The 18,532-nt window shown below is 33.8% G+C and overlaps 1 protein-coding gene and 1 long non-coding RNA gene across 4 annotated transcripts in view; one reads left to right on the forward strand and one right to left on the reverse strand.

Moving 5' to 3' along the window:
* LOC140848423 (uncharacterized) overlaps window positions 1–18,532 on the reverse strand; it is a 54,602-nt gene that overhangs the window by 10,782 nt on the left and 25,288 nt on the right. Inside the window, exon 2 of the long non-coding RNA XR_012129253.1 lies at window positions 5,145–5,316. This is a non-coding gene — a long non-coding RNA (uncharacterized lncRNA). The remainder of the gene's footprint in view (window positions 1–5,144; window positions 5,317–18,532) is intronic.
* The window catches only part of GABRG2 (gamma-aminobutyric acid type A receptor subunit gamma2), a 99,260-nt gene that overhangs the window by 9,874 nt on the left and 70,854 nt on the right, over window positions 1–18,532 (forward strand). For all 3 annotated transcript variants that reach the window (XM_073231811.1, XM_017641192.3, XM_017641193.3), the window contains exons 2-3: window positions 15,122–15,273; window positions 16,826–16,893. In XM_073231811.1, the coding sequence (XP_073087912.1) occupies window positions 15,122–15,273; window positions 16,826–16,893 (220 nt within the window). The remainder of the gene's footprint in view (window positions 1–15,121; window positions 15,274–16,825; window positions 16,894–18,532) is intronic.

The raw sequence follows: 18,532 nt of genomic DNA on the forward strand, positions 1-18,532 counted from the left end.
TACGTAAGAACTCCTTTCTCACCGAATCCCTTAGCTTCTATTGTGTGACTACAAGGTAGTTGAAGGAAAAGAAACCCAGGGCTGATTTTTGGCCTTTAGCAAGTTCTGCTTCTTCTTGTCAGCCTGCCACATTTGTGTTAAATGAGAGTGTGGCAGCTTCCACCTATTTTTCTCAGTTCTGGCACATCAGTTATGATAATGGAGAAAGTATATTTAATATTCTGTTCCCTGTGCAATGCATGTCCCTCAAATATCCATAGGTTAATTTACCTTCCAGTCTTTCCTCAGACATTAGCTTCTCAGTGAGGACTACACTGGTTATTTGGTGTAATATTGCAAGCAATTCTCAACCCAGTACTCACAATTCCACCCTCTCTCTTCTATGTTTTATCTGCTCTGGGTATTTTTTGCCTTCAGTAATTAAGTAAATGCCTTTTTATTATATGGCTTACTGGTTTATTATTTTTGCTTTTTATTTCTATCTCCCTCAGCTTAGAAGCCAGGATTGATGAAAGCAGAGATGCTGCTTCATCTATTGATATAATCCAAGCTTTTAGAGAAGTGCCTTGCCTCTAAAAGATGCTCCATAATTATTTTTAAATAAAATAATGAAAATTGCATCCCTGAAATTTGATTCTCTTAAAAAAGGAATAAAGAAGACACCTTTCATCTTTTCCGTAGTATCTAACTCTAAGTCCATCATATAGAGCTGCTAACAAAAACAAAAAGCAAACAGGTCTTACAGTGTAGTTATAGTAATTAAAAGTATAAGCTGTAGAGCCACACTTGACAAGGATTCAGATTCCCTCAGTCAACTTCATTTAGCCTCAGAATGTTAACACACACACACACACACACACACACACACACACACACACACACACACACATATATATAAAGATAATTATTCATAAGATTATTTTGAGTCACTATTGATATAATACATGCTAAGGGTGTGGGTCATGATAAGCATCCCTTATATGTCATTTTTGTTTTGTTACTACTACAGGGTCATTATTTATTTCCTAGGGATATTCCTGGAGGCAGCGGTATCCTCCCCACCTCTGTTAAATTCTACATGTTGGGAGAATGCAGGAGAGTGGTTTCTTAATAAAAACTCTCTAATTTTCCAGTCCTCATCTTGTGTAAGGTGAGAAGTTGGGGAGAGGTCCCTAAATTTCTATAATGCCTATACTACTCACTTGTTTTATATTATTATTATAAACTTGATAATATTTCTAAAACATGTGCATTTAGGTCCTGATATAACGAGGAAACATATGTTAGCACATGGGACTGTGTGTGCCTTTTGTGCCTGGCTTCTTTTGCTCAACATAATGTTTTTGAGATACAGTGTTATATATGTCATGAGCTCCTCTTTATTGTAGTGAATTCTCATGGTATGAATTACAATGTTTATCCATTCTCCCATTGAAGCTTCCAAGTTGAGACTGTTTGGACAAAAGTGGCATGGGAATTATTGTACAGGAGTTTCTGTGGACCTGACTTCCTTTCTCATGGTAGAATTGCTGGGGCATAGATGCATTGCTAGATGCATTATTACATTATAAGAACTTATCAAATAGTTCTCCAATGTGTGACAATTTGAGTTGCTTCAAACCCTTACAATGTTAGGTATTGGCTACCTTTGTTATTAGTTGTAGAAACAGTTGTCCAAAACATAACAAACATGTCTTATCTCACACGTTTCTGAGCATCAGGAATCTAGGAATGACTTAGCTGGGTTATTCTGGTTAGGGATTTCTCATGAGATTGAAAGCAAGTTAACGAAGAGGCTTCCATTATCTTGAAGGTGCTGTACAATTCACTCCCAAGCTCACTTCAATTGGCTATTGATAGGAAGTTCCAGTTCCTTAATTGATGATTTCTTCATGGTGATGAAAAATGGAATGAGAGATGTAGATAACACTCAAGATAGAAGTCACAGACTTTTACAATACAGTCTCAAAATTACGTATCATCATGACTGCCATGTGCTATTAGTAACACAACCAACCTTGATAATTATGGGAGAGGTCTAGACAAAAGTGTGAATGTGTGAATACCAGCTGATAGGGATTATTAGGAACATACAATAATATGTATTCTATGTCAATAAATATATAATATTTATCACAAATGATATGATTTATAATATTATAAATCATGGTATTTATAGTATATGGAAGCTGGTCAATTTTGGATTATAGTGAGGTAAATTTGTACCTATTCAGGTATTTTATTATATTTTACTTTATTATTGACTTGTGGAAGTACTTTATGAATTTTAGATAAAAATCCTTTGTCAGATATATGAAGAAAAAATTTTTTTCTCTCTTTGGGTTTATTATTTACTTATTTAGATGAACAAAATGTTTAATCATAAAGTACATGTGTAATTCTTTTTCATAATGGTTAGTGTTTTGTCTGTCCTAAGAAATTTTGCTTTCCCCAAGCTTACAAGTTATATTTTCATATTCTTTCTTTTGTAGCTTTCTCATTTAGCTCTATGAGTCATCTCAAATTATTATTTTTATTTAATATATGTTAGAGGTTGAGATTCATTTCTCCTATTCACTTATTCAATTGTTTCAGTCCCATCTTTGAAAAAATTTTCCTTTTCCTATTGACATTCCTCAGTAACTGTGAAAATGTTATCAACAAATATATCTAGGTCTATTTCTATAATTTGTATTCCATTCAATTGCTCTACTTGTTTATTCTTTTTTAATTTTATTAAGGTATCATTGATATACACTATTATGAAGGTTTCACATGAAAAGCAATGTGGTTACTACATTCACCCATATTATCAAGTCCCATTACCATGCCCCACTGCAGTCACTGTCCATCAGTGTAGTAAGATGCTAGAGTCACTACTTGTCTTCTCTGTGCTATGCTGTCTTTACCCAGGATCCCACACACACACCATGTGTACTAATCATAATACCACTAAATCCCCTTCTCCCTCCCGCCCCACCCACCCTCTCCAACCCCTCTCCTTTGGCAACTGCTAGTTCTTTCTTGGAGTTTGTGAGTTTGCTGCTGTTTTGTTCCTTCAGTTTTTTCTTTGTTCTTGTACTCCACATATGAATGAAATCTTTTGGTACTTGTCTTTCTCTGCCTGGCTTATTTCACTGAGCATAATAACCTCTAGCTCCATCCATGTTGTTGCAAATGGTAGGATTTGTTTCTTTCTTATGGATGAATAGTATTCCATTGTGTATATGTACCATCTCTTCTTTATCCACTCATCTACTGATGGACATTTAGGTTGCGTCCATATCTTTGCTATTGTAAATAGTGCTGCGATAAACATAGGGGTGCATATGTCTTTTTTGAATCTGAGAACTTCTTTTCTTTGGGTAAATTCGTAGGAGTGGAATTCCTGGGTCAAAGGGTCAAATGGTATTTCTATTTTTAGCTTTTTGAGGAACCTCCATATTGTTTCCACAATGGTTGAACTAGTTTATATTCCCACCAGCAGTGTAGGAGGATTCCCCTTTTTTTTTGCATCCTCACCAGCATTTGTTGTTCCTAGTCTTTTCAATGTTGGCCATCCTACCTGGTGTGAGGTGATATCTGCACTTGGTTTTAATTTGCACTTCTCTGATAATTAGTGATGTGGAGCATCTTTTCATGTGCCTGTTGGCCATCTAAATTTCTTCTTTGAAGAATTGTCTGTTCATAACCTCTGCCCATTTTTTAATCAGGTTTTTTGCTCTTTGGGTGTTGAGCAGTGTGAGTTCTTTATATATTTTGGATTTTAACCCCTTTTCAGATATGTCATTTACAAATATATTCTCCCATACTCTAGAATACCTTTTTGTTCTGTTGATGGTTACTTGTTCTATTCTTATGTCAGTACTAGATGACTTTGTTTATTGTAGCTTTATAGTAAATCTTGAAGCCCAGGTAATGAATATGAAACACATTCATATTCTTTAACTAGACTGATTTGTCTATTTTATATCTTTAGTATCTTTATATATTTAGAAAATTTATCAGTTTATACAAAAAACAAAACAAAATCAAAATATCCTGCTATATCTTCATTAAAATGGTTTTGAATACATAGGTCAATTTTGAAAGTGTTGCCAATTTTACAGTCTTAAGTCTTCTGATCCATGAGCTGGTTAACTCTCTATTTGTTTAGGTTTCCTTTATTCTTCTCAGTTACTGTATACTTCAGTACATATTTTAAGTGTATTCTTAAGTATTTTGTGAATTTTATTTGATTATATATTTAAAATGTTATTTTCCAAATGTTCATTACTATTACATAGAAAACAATTTATTTTGTATAGTAATTTATATCCTGTGATATTAGTTCTAATTATTAGTTCTAATAGTTTTTGTAGATTTCTTAAGATTTTTTAATATGTAATATTATCATTTTTAAATAAAAACAGGTTCACTTTAGAATGACTTCTTAAAACACAAATATGGTTTTGTTATATTGTCATATTAAAGCTTTGCAGTAACTCCCTTTTTCCCATAAGACAAGATCCAACTGTCTTAACTAGACTTGGAGGTAATAGGGCCATATATTTTTTTGTGTGCAAAATGGAGACATTTTCCTAGTGAAGGGAGGCATGATTATTAATAATTATGTCAAGACCACAGGTGCCAACTGGAACTTTCCCAGGCAAACTGGGCATGTGATTACTCAATATGGTCTTTCATGATCTGATCCCTGACAGCCTTTCCAGTGTCAGCTCCTAACCCTTTATCAGACACAGCTCTACTGCCACACTATATTTCATTAGATTCCTGCAAACACTAGTCTTATTTTCCTATTTCCTTTACGTGTACTACTTTCATAGTCTCTTACCCTTCTTCCATTCCCTTTGAACCTTTTAGTCTTGAATACAGAATTTTTATCAGAGAGATGTTTTAAGATTTCAGAGATGTTCTTATAAATCTTTTCTGTTACATGGTTACAAAGGACAGGTAATAGAGAATGATATTTAACTAAGCTAATTATTATATTTTGAAAGCATGAAGCAATATTCAATAATAACAGTGACACTGATGGAGTAATAACAGATGGAGAAAAAAGAAACAAAATTTTCCAGTCACATCATGACATAAATCCCAAAATCTTTTATATAATAAAATAGCAAATAAGATAAACTCAGTACCATAAAACCAAGGACATGTTGGCTGTGAAGTACTCCTTGAAACATCCATCATGGTCAACTATGATTTTCCAGGTACCCTGAGGTCATCAAGCCATTCACAGAGTTTCCAGTGTCCATGGTGGGAGTTCCTGTTTGCAGATCTGCTGCTATGCTCATATGCAGCTCAGTTTCTCTGAAGAATGAACATCAGAGTAAATGCTATAGAGAATCACATAAGGAGGGAGAGATTGCCTCTTTCAATTTTGTTCTCCTTGATGTTAAGTAATTTCCCAAGCAGACTCTTAGTAGAGGTTTAGCAATCAATGAAATATATCAGAGCAGAGTTTTGGAGATCGGGTTTATACATTTTGATTTAGTGATCTGAGTAGAGTTGATAAGGATGTGGAGCAAATGGAGCTCTCATACATTGCTAGTGAGAATAATAAATGGGGAACAATTTAGCATTTTTTATAAGATTAAGCATATACCTAACATATTACTCAGGAATCTCATTCTTACATAGAATTGAAATTTTATGTCTGGAATAATAGCTTTTAAAGACAGTGGTTATCTAGATAATTCTTTTTCTGGAATACTTATATAAAAATGATCACATTTTGTTTTCTAGACAAAATGAAAGTTTCTTTTATTTTGTCTTGAGAGTGCAGTTTTAATTTAATTAATCAGGACCTTCTCAAAGGGTCTGTTTTTTGTTAACATCTACCACAGTTTCATAAGCAAAAAGGTACTGGGAATAGTACTTAGCTCATAGGAGATGCCTGTGAGTAAACACAAATGAGTGAATGGACACACAATTCTTATGATCTGGAGTATTTATAATACCTAGTTATGTAAGCTTACATTATATAGAAAAAAAATTACTATTTATATAATATGGGAAGGGAGGAATGAGGAGGAAGAAAATGCTAATAACCAAACTAAAAGAAAAGATTTGATAACTGTTAAAGTGACCAATGAAACCTTTATTTTGAGAAAATGTTTGAGAAAAACATTAAAATTACTAATGTTTTAGAAAAACATTAAGATAAACATAAAAATGAAAACATTAAGAGTGGTTTAAACCTGCCCACGATTACAGGGATGGATTTGGAATTTGTATGATTTGAACTTAGAATCTTAGAAAAGAAAGAAAGAAGCAAAGGAAAAAGAAAAGAGAAAAAAAAATTTCCAGAGTCATAGTTACTCAGGTATGTTCATTAGTTGGGAAAATTCTGCATGTAAGTGAGAATTTAATTAGCTACCTAAACAATTATCTGTTTCAAGTGCCTGAATATTAAAACATAATCGGAATATTTCATCTCCCACTATCACAGAATAAAACCGACTACAGACATAAGAATTTTCAATACATTTTGAATATATCTGCATTTGATACATTTGAATATACATCTGAATATATGTAGATATTGCATGCAATACAATCAGCCTTCATTTTTATAGTCTGGATTTCAGTGACCTTTAAATTACCCTAAATCTTGGACAGTTTAACCTTTGGTTCATGGATCATGAGAAAGTACACAGAGGTTCTATCCCCCTGTGTGGCCTCCTTGCAGATAAATATATGAATGATTATGCATGTTTATGTGTGTGACCTTTTACTTTGCTAGAAGAGAGACCAAAAATTGTATCACCTCCTCAAAATGTTTAATGTTCTAGAGAAAATATTCTTCTCACCACAGAAATTGATATTTGAAAATGAATGCAGAGGCACACTGATGGAAATAACCTTAACATCAAATTGGAGGTGCTGACAGATTAGCCATGTTCTACAATGTAACAATGTTTTTATTTTTGCTTTGCATTGTTATTTAAGTGTTACATTTTTCTGGCTGTTCAGTTATTTATTTGTCTCCTCAAATAGAGGAGAGGTGTTTTGATATCAGCACTGTATTTTTTTTCATCTTCAACTGTGCTTTGCATAAAAGAATGTCAAATAGATGCTAATCAACTTAAAGATCAAGAAATCTAAATCTACAAGGCATTGTTCTCCAAATTCAGCCACCTTCATGCTTTTTGCCACATCTAAGTGATACCTGGTTATATATTTACTTAATTTTTTTCATAAAACCAGTATCTTTTTAATATAGTTACTTAATATGCTTAATAAAAATATAAAGCTTGGAAAATCAGTTTCACTTTTCAAAACAGAGGACACCTGCAAAGTAAATACAATGAAAACAGCACAGTGTTACCACATTTCAGTTGTATATTGTTATCACCAGAAGTGCTGAGCTTGATGTTGCTCTCCTTAGAAAGTAAATTAGCAAACTGGAGAAGTTGGTTAAAGATGAATTACAAATAAACTGAGGCTTATTCCATAATATAATCAGATATGCTGAAAGAAAATTAGGAAGGGTACATTTTTCTAATTTTATGTTTCAGTGTCTTTAAATGCTTTGCCTATGTGAAACAGTTAACCAGGGGCAACTTTAAGGAAACACTGATGTGGGGTGATCTTAACAGTACATAAATATCGAGGATGATGCAATTTTCAATTTACAGTATGCCTTGAAACACTAGTAAGTGACATTCAACTTGCATGAAAGCAGTTACCAAAGTGGTATTTACTCTAAGAAAAGAAAGTCCAAGTAGGTCTGCCACACTGTCTTACAGTAGCTCTTAATTCTGGTTGCACCTTAGAATTAGCTGAATGCCAATGTCTCGGCCCCAGCCTAGATCAATTAAATCAATATCTTAAGAAGTAGGCCTTTAGCACTGGCATTTTCTTTAAAGCCCTTTAGGTAATTTTAACACAAAGTCAGGATAAGAGTGACTGGTGTACATCCTGTACTGAACATTCAGTGTGTGTTGGACTCTGCCCATTCATAATGACAGTCATCAGATAAATGAAGAAATACAAAGTATTTCCTTTTTGGAAGATTTTTTTTGACGGTAAGTGATTATATACTTCTCTGACATTAGCTTTATAGTTTGCATATCTTCCGTGGTTAAAATTGGCCTTGGATTTCTAAGATCAGTACAGAGAAAGAAGTGCAAACTGTATGTTTCTGGAGTGAAGGAGAGCAAAGTTTGTATCGGTCTGGTTTGTCCCCATGTTGTCATATGACAGTAATAATACAAGCATAGGGTCTGAGTTCTGCAACTTCACAAAAATAATTTGTTCCATGAGGTCAACATACTTATGGCCTCACTTCAGGTTGCTGCCTTTTAAAAATTCTGTGTTAGTATATAGTAGGCATGATGAATTGTTTGAGTTTTCCCAAGGTCATTCAGGTTTTGAAGCCATAGTTATATTCTGTGGTGAAGTGTACACAGTGAAAAATTGAGAATATTACTTTTATCACTTTGTAAAAAAATGGCATAAAAGTGCTTTATAAATAAAAGGATAAATTAGGAATGTTCCAGTTTAATGATCATCACTTTCATTATCAGAAATCATTATTATTTACAGCATAAAGATATATATCTATTTTACCAAAAATCCAACCAGGAATATTTTTATGCTCTTTGAATATTCTTTGAGTAGACATGTGTAGGTGGTTCTTTTGGGGATAAATCTAGGAATGGACTTTCTGGGTTACAGGGCATTTGTGTGATCATCATTAGCAGGTAATACCAGTATGTTTTCCTTCCAGCCGCTTATGAGTCCTAGTTGTTCTACTAAGAAAGTCCAAGTGGCTCTATCACACTCTCTTAAATGTTTATATAAGAAAGTTTAAAACAAACCATACGGCTATGATGGCAAAAATAGACTTGAGTGATAATTCTAGAATCTGACCTGACATTGGTAGCTTTTCTTTGCTTTACACCCCTTGACCCCAGTGAGTGCTGTGCCTGCCTTCTTCATGTTTGCCATCCTTACCTTTTTTATTAACCCAGTTTTTATGTGGTATGTGTGGAGTCCACATGCTTTTTGATAGGCCAGTTCCATTTTTCATGGTAGTGGTGGGACATATAATTAGACTAAAATAATTAACATATTTCCATCCTCATGCCATAGATAAATGTTTCATATGTGTAAATTCATATGTATGTGGGCTAGTGTTATACAAAATGAGATTTTCTGGAGACTTTCAGAAAAGTAGATATTTCAGACTTTTTGAGAGAACTTCTGGAAGAGTTTATCTCAGTTAACATCGATGTTCATAAGGAAACCTAGAGGCAAGGAGTTGTAGCAAGCATCTCATAACTGTACAGTCAAGCCATCTTTGGGATGAAGCTGATGCCATAGAGGATATAAGGGCAGGATAGAAAAAATATGAGTTCATAAATACATAGTTGAGAAGCTGAATCAAAGTACCACAAAGCTCTTTTATATTAGGCTTTACAATTAAATGCCAGTGCCTCCCAATTTAGTCTCAATGTTCTGATACTTGCAATAAAATTCATCTTAGCTTATAAAAACCCACAGATACTTATTTAATATGTATCATTGGTGATTGCTACAAAATAAACAGTTTGCATGTTACACATTGGAATATATATGTCTGATAATTGGCCCAGTCAAATAAACACATATACCAACAGCTGTTAATGTAATATAAAAAAATTGCTTTCCAAGCCAAGAAAGAGTTTGTGGAACAGCTTAACACTTCCATTAAATTTAATTGTGAGCTCTGCTTTTATTCATCAGTGTGGGAGCAAATCGTTGGTATCTATAATGGCAAGCTTATGAAATTTGAACGTTATTAACTTTGTGCTGAAGGTGCCATACTTACTGAGCTCAGGCATAAACTAATTTAATGTCCTAAGGGAAAATGAGCTTGAGCAACCACTTATTTTGGATGGTCTATTTTTCATGAATGTACAGTAGCAGATTCTTTGGTCCTATTTATTTTTTCAGTCTTGCAACATAATGGCTAAACATCTTGGTTTTGGCAAACAAGTGAATATTGGTAAATATCATTTTTCTTCATCTGTAAAATGGGAACAATTATAGGAATATCAGCATTTTAAGGCTTAAGTAAGACAATGCATGTGAAGTCCTTAAAGTTATTCCTGGAACATACTGAATATTTAGTGGTAGCTATTGTTGGTATTATTATTCATCTTAGGAAAACTAGTTAGCAAAAAATTGATCCTTTCTAAAATTCTTAATTAAGCATGAGCTAATGAAATTTATAGTCAAGTAATGGAGATGGGCAATAAGCAAATAAATACACATTGTGATAAATGCTATGAAGCAGTCAAGGGGCTAGCTCGAAATTATAAAGGGGATGGGACTGGGTAACAAAGGTAGATAGAAGAGTGAGGGTTGGCCTTTGTGAGAAGGTGACGTTTGTGTTGAAAGGTAAGAAGGAATAATCCATGTCGAGTATTTGGTATGTATAAACCAGAAGAAAAACAAAACAAAACGTGTCAAAAGCTGTGCAGAAATGATTGGCAAGGTGGAAAGAAGAAAATATTTTATGCAGAAAGGACAGCATATGCAAAGGTATTGGAGTTTTATCCAGGTTTCAGGAGCTCAACAAACTCTGAAGGTGACATGATGCTGTAAGGAATATCACATTCTCCTGTTCCTGATGCTTTTGGAGTATGAGCCTCCCCCTGGATTCTATAGCCTGATGAGAATTTGGGATAGTGGGGGATCCCTTTGTGTAGTAAAAGCAAGGGATAGATACTGGTGTTACGTGAGAAGTGCAGATTCACAATAGGGGTAATATTAATAGAGCAGAAAATCCAATTGACAGGAATTTTTAATAGAAAAGATATAAAGAGTTTCATTTTACTGACATGTATGTCTTGGGAGATTTATTTTGACATACAAAATTCTCTGCATTTGACTCATTGCACCTATAAAATAAAAGTAAAGCAAACTTGTGCCAACAAAATTCTAGTGAAACTAATGAAGGAATGAAACACTAATCATTTAAAAACACTTTAAGCATAAAAATAAATGAATTTTTGTTTATATTTTTACTCAACTACTTCTCTACCTATGTTAGAGAAAGAAAAATATATATCTGTCTTTATGATGTCAAACCACAAATGGATTTAAAGATACCTAAATGAAAAGACAAATGTTTTTAATATTTTACCCAATGTGTTTGCTGTTATACTACCCCAGGAGAATAGAATGACAGGATATTTACTTCCAGTAAACTTAAATCTTTATTGAATCTGGGGAAATTTGAAATACCTGGATTAAAAATTAAAATTCTGTGAACTGCCTGATTAATCTTCACAGTGGCAGTCATCCAGAATTGTACCAAAATTCAAATATTTACAACCTTCTATATAGTTGAAAGCAACCTCTCACTGAACTATTCAGTGTTTGTGTTGTTTATTTAGAGATAAACCTACTTTTTTCCTGAAATAAAATCGAATTTTGTTTCTGATAATAAACATGAATTTATTACACGTTTTTAATCATACACAAATTCAAATCATGAATAAAACTGTAAACATGAAAATAAAAATTAATACTCCATTTTACAACATGGAGATTCAGAGTCATAGCTAAAGCAGGAACCTGGAAATCTGGATTTTTACAGTCCACAGCACCCACACACCTATGAGTAGGCACCACTGTAAACAACACTCTGTGGCTGAGATTCTCAAATTTTAATACACATGTGAATCACTTGAAGATCTTGTTAAAATAAAGATCGTCATTCAGGAGTCTGGACAGGGCGCAGGGTTCTGCATTTCTAGCAGTTCTCCAGGAGACGCTCATGCTGCTGGCCCAAGGCTCTTGGCTTTCTAACATTTTTTTGGAAGTTTCAACAATGAAGACATTACAACCTTTTCTGGCACTGTCTTTCAGAAATTATCACTCAAATACAAAAAGAGTTTTTTGCATTGTAGTAATTTAATTTAAGAGTAATTTCAATTCCAGTTCTTTCCCTTTGTAAGATTATTTTTTAAACTGAGAGCACAAGGAGTAATCACTTCTAAAGGCTCTTGCATTCAGATAGGTGCCTTTAGCTAGTTCAGCTCAGTATTTGCTTTCAGCCCACTCAACTGTTAAGTCAGTTTTTTTGAATTGTTACACATCTATTTCTGCCCAGGTGTTGTCTTAGAGTTCACTGTTCCACAAAATGCCTTAGCTGATGGTCAGACTTCATTATGCCAGATAGCTTACCTATAAATGAGGAGGTCTTAACTCCAAAGAATTCTAGAAAATAAACAGCCAGTGTTGAATGAGAGAGGTTCTCTTTTTCCTTTTTTAAGACAAATTTGGAAACAATCCCAGATTATGCATCAGCCCCATAATTTAGACCTCAGCTGGGAAAGCTCTAGAGAATAAAAACTTCATTTATGTTTAATGTAAGGGTTCATTATTTTTCTTCCTGGAAAACATCTGTTTTTAGTTCTTCTCAGCACATATTAGATAAAAGCCTGGAAACAGCATCTGTAGATTCAGGTTTTAGTTACATGGTCAGAGCTGCTGTTATAAATCCAACAGTAGCTGCCTTATAATAATAATTAAAATGGATCTATTTTCAGAGCTATGTGTTGGACACTGTGATAGGCACTAAATAAGCTTTATCTTAACCTTGCATAGAAATGTGATATGAATATTTGTATTAACTCTATTTTAAAGATGAGAAGTTTAGCAAGGTTAAATACCCTGCCCAAGGTCATCAAGTAGAAAGTAGCAGAGGCAAGGCATGATTTCAGAAGGCAGACCTGGTACTTCCTAACTCCTAAGTGTATGCTCTTAATTTCTCTACTCTGTTTTACCTCTCTGGCTAAATAGGCATCCTGACATATGACTTCAAAATTGTCACTGCCACTTTTGCTTATTTGGTTATTGTTTTGGCATCTAATAGATGACGACTCTAAGAGAATTATTGGTGCAGTTCTGGGAAGTAGGATTCCTTGTGTCCCTTATTTCTTCACTTAATGGATCTTTCTTCCTAGACTGCCAGATACCAGGAGTACAGTACCATCGCGTTTGGGTCATTTATTTGTTAGTGTGAGGAAGTACTATAAACGAGCAAACCAAGAGATTAATATGTATCTCCTTCCCTTGAAAAAATGTAATAGAGTACATTTGTCAGAGATACAGAGACAGAGAAACAGAGATGGGGAGACAGAGAGGGAGTGGAAGGAAGAGGGAGAGATTTTTTTTTTGAAAAGGCACTTTTACATGAACAAATTAAATGGTGGTTAAAATTCCATTATGGTAAAAAAAAAAAAAAATTCCATTATGGTGACACCCAAGGGCCAGCCACATTCTTTCCTCAGTGTATTATTGGAGGCATTTGAAACTTTTTTTTTTTGTCTGAGAAATTCTTTTCTTCTTCTTAAACTAAGAAGTAGTTTTAGTAAGATTTAGGTCATAAAATTAGAGCTCTATAAGGCAGAGTTTAGCAGTTCTCTACAGAAATAACGAATTGAGGTCCGAGAGGGATTTCCCTAGCAGAGAACTGGACTCTGCCCGCATCAAGGTCTTTTTTTTTTTTTTTTTTTGAGAGCTAGTTGAAGGTTTATTCAGCCCATCATACCCTCTATGCATGCTATATAAAATTCAAATTTCATTTTGTGTAAAGTCCCTATGCTAACTTAAGTACAAGGTGTAAGACTGCCTTTTTCAGGTTTTGTGCAGATTTGTGGCTCAGTTTTAATGTTTCCTATTCATAAAGCTTTAAAGGAATAAAAAGAGATTACTTGCTGACTAAGTTGATCCATATAAGTGATTACTCTTAGAGTTTCATCTCCCGTCCTCATTCTCAAGCCAAATTAATCACACAATCAGATTTTTTCTACCATATTTAGTCATCTACCCATATACATATGCACATACACATATAGATACTTACAATATTTTATATATACATTTATATAAAATATATTTTATAATATCTATCTTGCATGAATATGATTGAAGTGATAAATACAGTTTGAGAATATATACATATATTATGGGTAATGTGGCAGTGACTTGATTTTTGACAAGATCCGTTCTGTACCATATATTTAGGAAAATAAACTGAAGATGGGGATGCAGAGCTCTAATGTAAATTTATATTTTTAAGAAGTTTCACCATAAATTTTAATTTCACCATGGAAGTAACCAATATTCACTAAATGCTGATAGAAATGAAAATGGAAGCTTTTGCAAGGTTTTGCATTGCCACTAAGTCTGTACAATATACTCATCTTGTGAATGGGGTGGGAGCGATGGAAATTGAGGCAGAGGAGAGGCAAGCTAGAGGAACTGCAATGTCCTTCCAAAGCCAACCTTAGCTTTTGGCCCTTTGTGGGTGTTTTCTGACAAGGTTAGGCATAGCATATTATGTGGCTGTTTGATCACTTAAAATAGGTAATTCCATTTCTATGATATTAGTACATTAACTATTAATATGAGTTTCCAGCTTAAGAGATTTTGCTATAATAAAGAGTGGTTTCAAAGTCTACAGGTACATTTTCGTGCCCAGCACCAGGTTCTTAGCACTCACAGATAAATGAAACGCCCTTGCTTCCCGTGTAAGGAGGGGAAAAAAAATACACACACACACACACCCTGGGGGAAGAAAAGGCAGCAAGACTGAGCTCCCTTGGCAATTCAATTGAAGGGGGAGAAGCTTATTGGGAGGTTTGTGGGAGTGAATCTAATTATCAGTCTCTTACTTTCATTAATAGTCTGGAACAAGTTAACTTCTCAAAGGAGGAAGAAGTAGACATTATGCCTGAGGTCTTAGACTACATTATGGTCATTTAAGCATCACTTTCACAGAAATAGGTTACTTTTTAACAAGTCCTTCATGAAGTTGGGAAGGGGGACAGGAGGAGCATCAATTATAGAAAAGGCAAAAGTAACTGGTAAAACATGAACCACGTACAGATGAGAGGACTGAGAATTCTGGAAAACTAGAGAGTACACTCTAACAAATTTTAATCTGTATTTGTGCTAGACCAGCTATCAGGTGGGAATTTTCATTGTAATTTCTTGTTAAACATTTCTGAAATCCTGTTTTTCTCCTTTCCTACCATTGGTCTGTAAGTAAAAGAAAATTTGGATGGAGTCTATGTTTCTTGATCAATGAGTTTTATTTTTATTTTTTTAGCCTCACTAGCCAAAAGTCTGATGATGATTATGAAGATTATGCTTCTAACAAAACATGGGTTTTGACTCCAAAAGTTCCTGAAGGTGATGTTACTGTCATCTTAAACAACCTCCTGGAAGGATATGATAATAAACTTCGGCCTGATATAGGAGGTATGTTAAAGTCTTCTGTGGTGTGGTGTAGACAGAAGCAAACATATTTACCACATTAGAAGAAAACATCACCATATTTTAATAACCTGAAAGATTTCAAGGATACTGTCATTATATGTTGTAAAAATACAATGTAAAAATAGCATTCAGGCCTGGGGATAGAGAGGCATTGAGACCTTCACAATGGAGAAAGATGATTTTCAAGTGAAGCTTGAGAGGCAGAAATTCTAAATTTCCTAAATTGGTCCTACACCAAGTCCATAGGAGAAAAATGACAACTGCTTTGTAAGGTAACATCAAAAACAAAAAGGTAAATAATGGTAGAGAAGAAACATATCGGTAACCCATTACTGTGTAACAAACACCACAAAATCTCAGGGGTGCACAATAATAAGCATTTATTTAACACTTTGCTGGGCATGTCTAATCTAAGCTAGACCAGGTTGGGGCCGCTTGTTTAGGAGAGCTGTATTTTCATTCAATTCCGGGACCAGCAAGCTACTTAGGAGTCTCCTTCTTATGATAATAACAAAGAGCAAGACAGAAAGTGGAAGCTCCTCAGGCTTAATATTTAGGATTAGAACTACCACACTCACTTTTGTCTGCATATTAGCTGAAGTAAGTCAGCTGGTCCAGTGCCAAGCCCAGAGGTGGGAAAGCAGCTTCACTGAGGTAAAAAGCAGGGGTGTCAGTGCAGAGAACAGTGAAAAAAATTCAATCCACTGTGGGAAATAAAGGCATGGCATTTTCAAGGAAAGTGAAAAAAAAATGAGAAAAATATACTTGCTGAATTGAAGCCCAGAATAATATTATGAATCCCTATTCATTACATGTTACATGAAAACAGAGCATGTGCACTTGGTCATGGATGTAATACTACATGATTTTTAATATCAGTCTTCTGACAGGTACGTGTGTATTGGTTTCCATACGGTTTCCTCATATTATTTGGTGAGTCACAGAATCCATTAAGTCATTGAGGAAGATTGATTTTGTGTTGGCTAGAGGTGTATGAGGATGTTTGTAAGCATTTGAAACTATTTTTTGTAAGCATTGAAACTATTGAAACATAGGGTATAATGTTTCAATAACAATTTATAATACTTGTTGCTATTTATGTCTATACTTCATGTTTCTAATGACTATTTTTTTCTAGGTCACTACATAGTTATTTTTCTCTATTTGGGTCAAGTTACAAAGCCCAAACAGATTACAGTGCTTGCAGAAAAAGTAGTAAAATTCAGAATTTCTGAAAGAAGGATGAAGAAAATCTGAATAGTGTTTTCTTATTTGTTCATTTTTATATAGTCTAAAATGATAACCAGTCTCAAAACTCTACTATGCTTAGGTATTATGCTTACATGCTTAAAAGGAGTTTTTCTTTGAACACAAATAGCTGTTTAAATGCAGCAAATTAGTTCAAGCCTCAAGTTAGTTGTTAATAACTCACTTCTAATATACCAAAAATAAATCTATGTCTATAATAACAAAGACTGAAAGTTAAAATACTGTGCTTCTCCATATGCATGTATCTCTGTGGTTCTCTTTGCAGTGAAACCAACATTAATTCACACAGACATGTATGTGAATAGCATTGGTCCAGTGAACGCTATCAATATGGTAAGTTTCTAACAGCTTGTCTATTTTGCTAACATATTAGGGAGGAAATGTGGTATCATGTAAATAGCAAGAATATGCCCACAAAAAAACTCAGGAGGGAAAGATAGCCTTTCAGATCTTTTTATTCTCTTGCAATATGAAGATTATTTTTTCAGTCTAATGCTCTCCCAAAGTGAGCTTTCAGCGAGGATGAAGATTATTTTTTTATGATTTGTTTCAAGAATTAAATGTGGCCATAGATGTGAAATTGATTTGTGGAAAGATGCTATACTCTTAAAATGCAATAATCATTCCTTACTTGTTAAATAATGCTTTTATAAAATACAGTCCTCCACTATTTTTAGAATATTGATGGTATGGAGCAGGCATAGTTTGCTTCAAATCAGAATTGTTTCTCATAGGAAATAGTGCATTAGATGTAACAATAAATGTAACTTGTTCAACACTTTATATTCAAATCTTAAATAAGACTAAATGGGAATCTATAATAAAATAGAGTAGAACATACTATAAAATAACACATCATAAGATAACAATGAAACTATAACTTTAAAATACTGTTTACGAAGCTAGCCAATAAAGATACTATTGAGTCAGAGGGAGAGATGAGAAGGTTTAATTGCTCTCAACTAGGGTCATTAAAAAATAAGTATGCTATTACTTATACAGTTCATGTGAGTAAGCTTGCTTGTGTAACCCAAGACGTTTAAATGTCAAGATGTTTTATTCTTTATAAGTAAAATTTTCAGAATATTTAGCATTTGGATACAAATTACAAATAGCTAAGAAGAGGAAGCTATATATATGTAATTTATTTAAACATAGAACTTTTAATTTGGCAATACTAGTCCCTAGAGTTACTGTCCTAGGATCAGTTTATGAAATGCTGGTTGAAAGAATCTTGAGGCTTTTATATTGTGATGTTTCTTCTTTTTCTTTTTTCTGCCAAAATGTACATCAGAAATTAATTCCTTAGTCTACTGGTACATCACTAATTAGTTGACAAAGAATTTCATAAAATAGGTTGTCTTTTCATTACTTGTAGGCTGCAAATAAGCAAGTAAATGGTGAACCAAGTGGCATGGCTTAACCCAGTGGAAATGTAGTTACAATGAGACTAGGCAGCAGGAGGTGTAAGGGAATGACAGGACAATGGGCATGATTCAAAGAAGATTCTAGTCCATTTTTTACAGGTTGTATATTCTTGGGAAAATAAATAGTGTCCCCGTTGTTTTTTTTTTTTTGGTTCTTCATCATACAATTATGGTGGGTTGAGATTGGGCTAGGAAATGTGGGTGTCTCCCATTCCCTAGCTCTCATATTCTTAAAAATGCTGATATATTTTTCTTTGGTCTTCTCATAGGAAATAGTGCATTAGATGTAACAATAAATGTAACTTGTTCAACATTTTATATTCAAATCTTAAATAAGACTAAATGGGAATCTATAATAAAATAGAGTAGAACATACTATAAAATAACACATCATAAGATAACAGTGAAACTGTAACTTTAAAATACTGTTTACGTGAAACTGTAACTATAAAATCAAGTTATAAAATAATGCTAAATAATATCTAAATATCATAGTCAAACTACAACTTGAGTGACTCTAGGCCTAATGGTCTGAATACATCTTA

Source organism: Manis javanica, chromosome 1 (genome assembly GCF_040802235.1).
Source record: "Manis javanica isolate MJ-LG chromosome 1, MJ_LKY, whole genome shotgun sequence".
In the NCBI taxonomy this organism is placed as follows: Eukaryota; Metazoa; Chordata; class Mammalia; order Pholidota; family Manidae; genus Manis; species Manis javanica.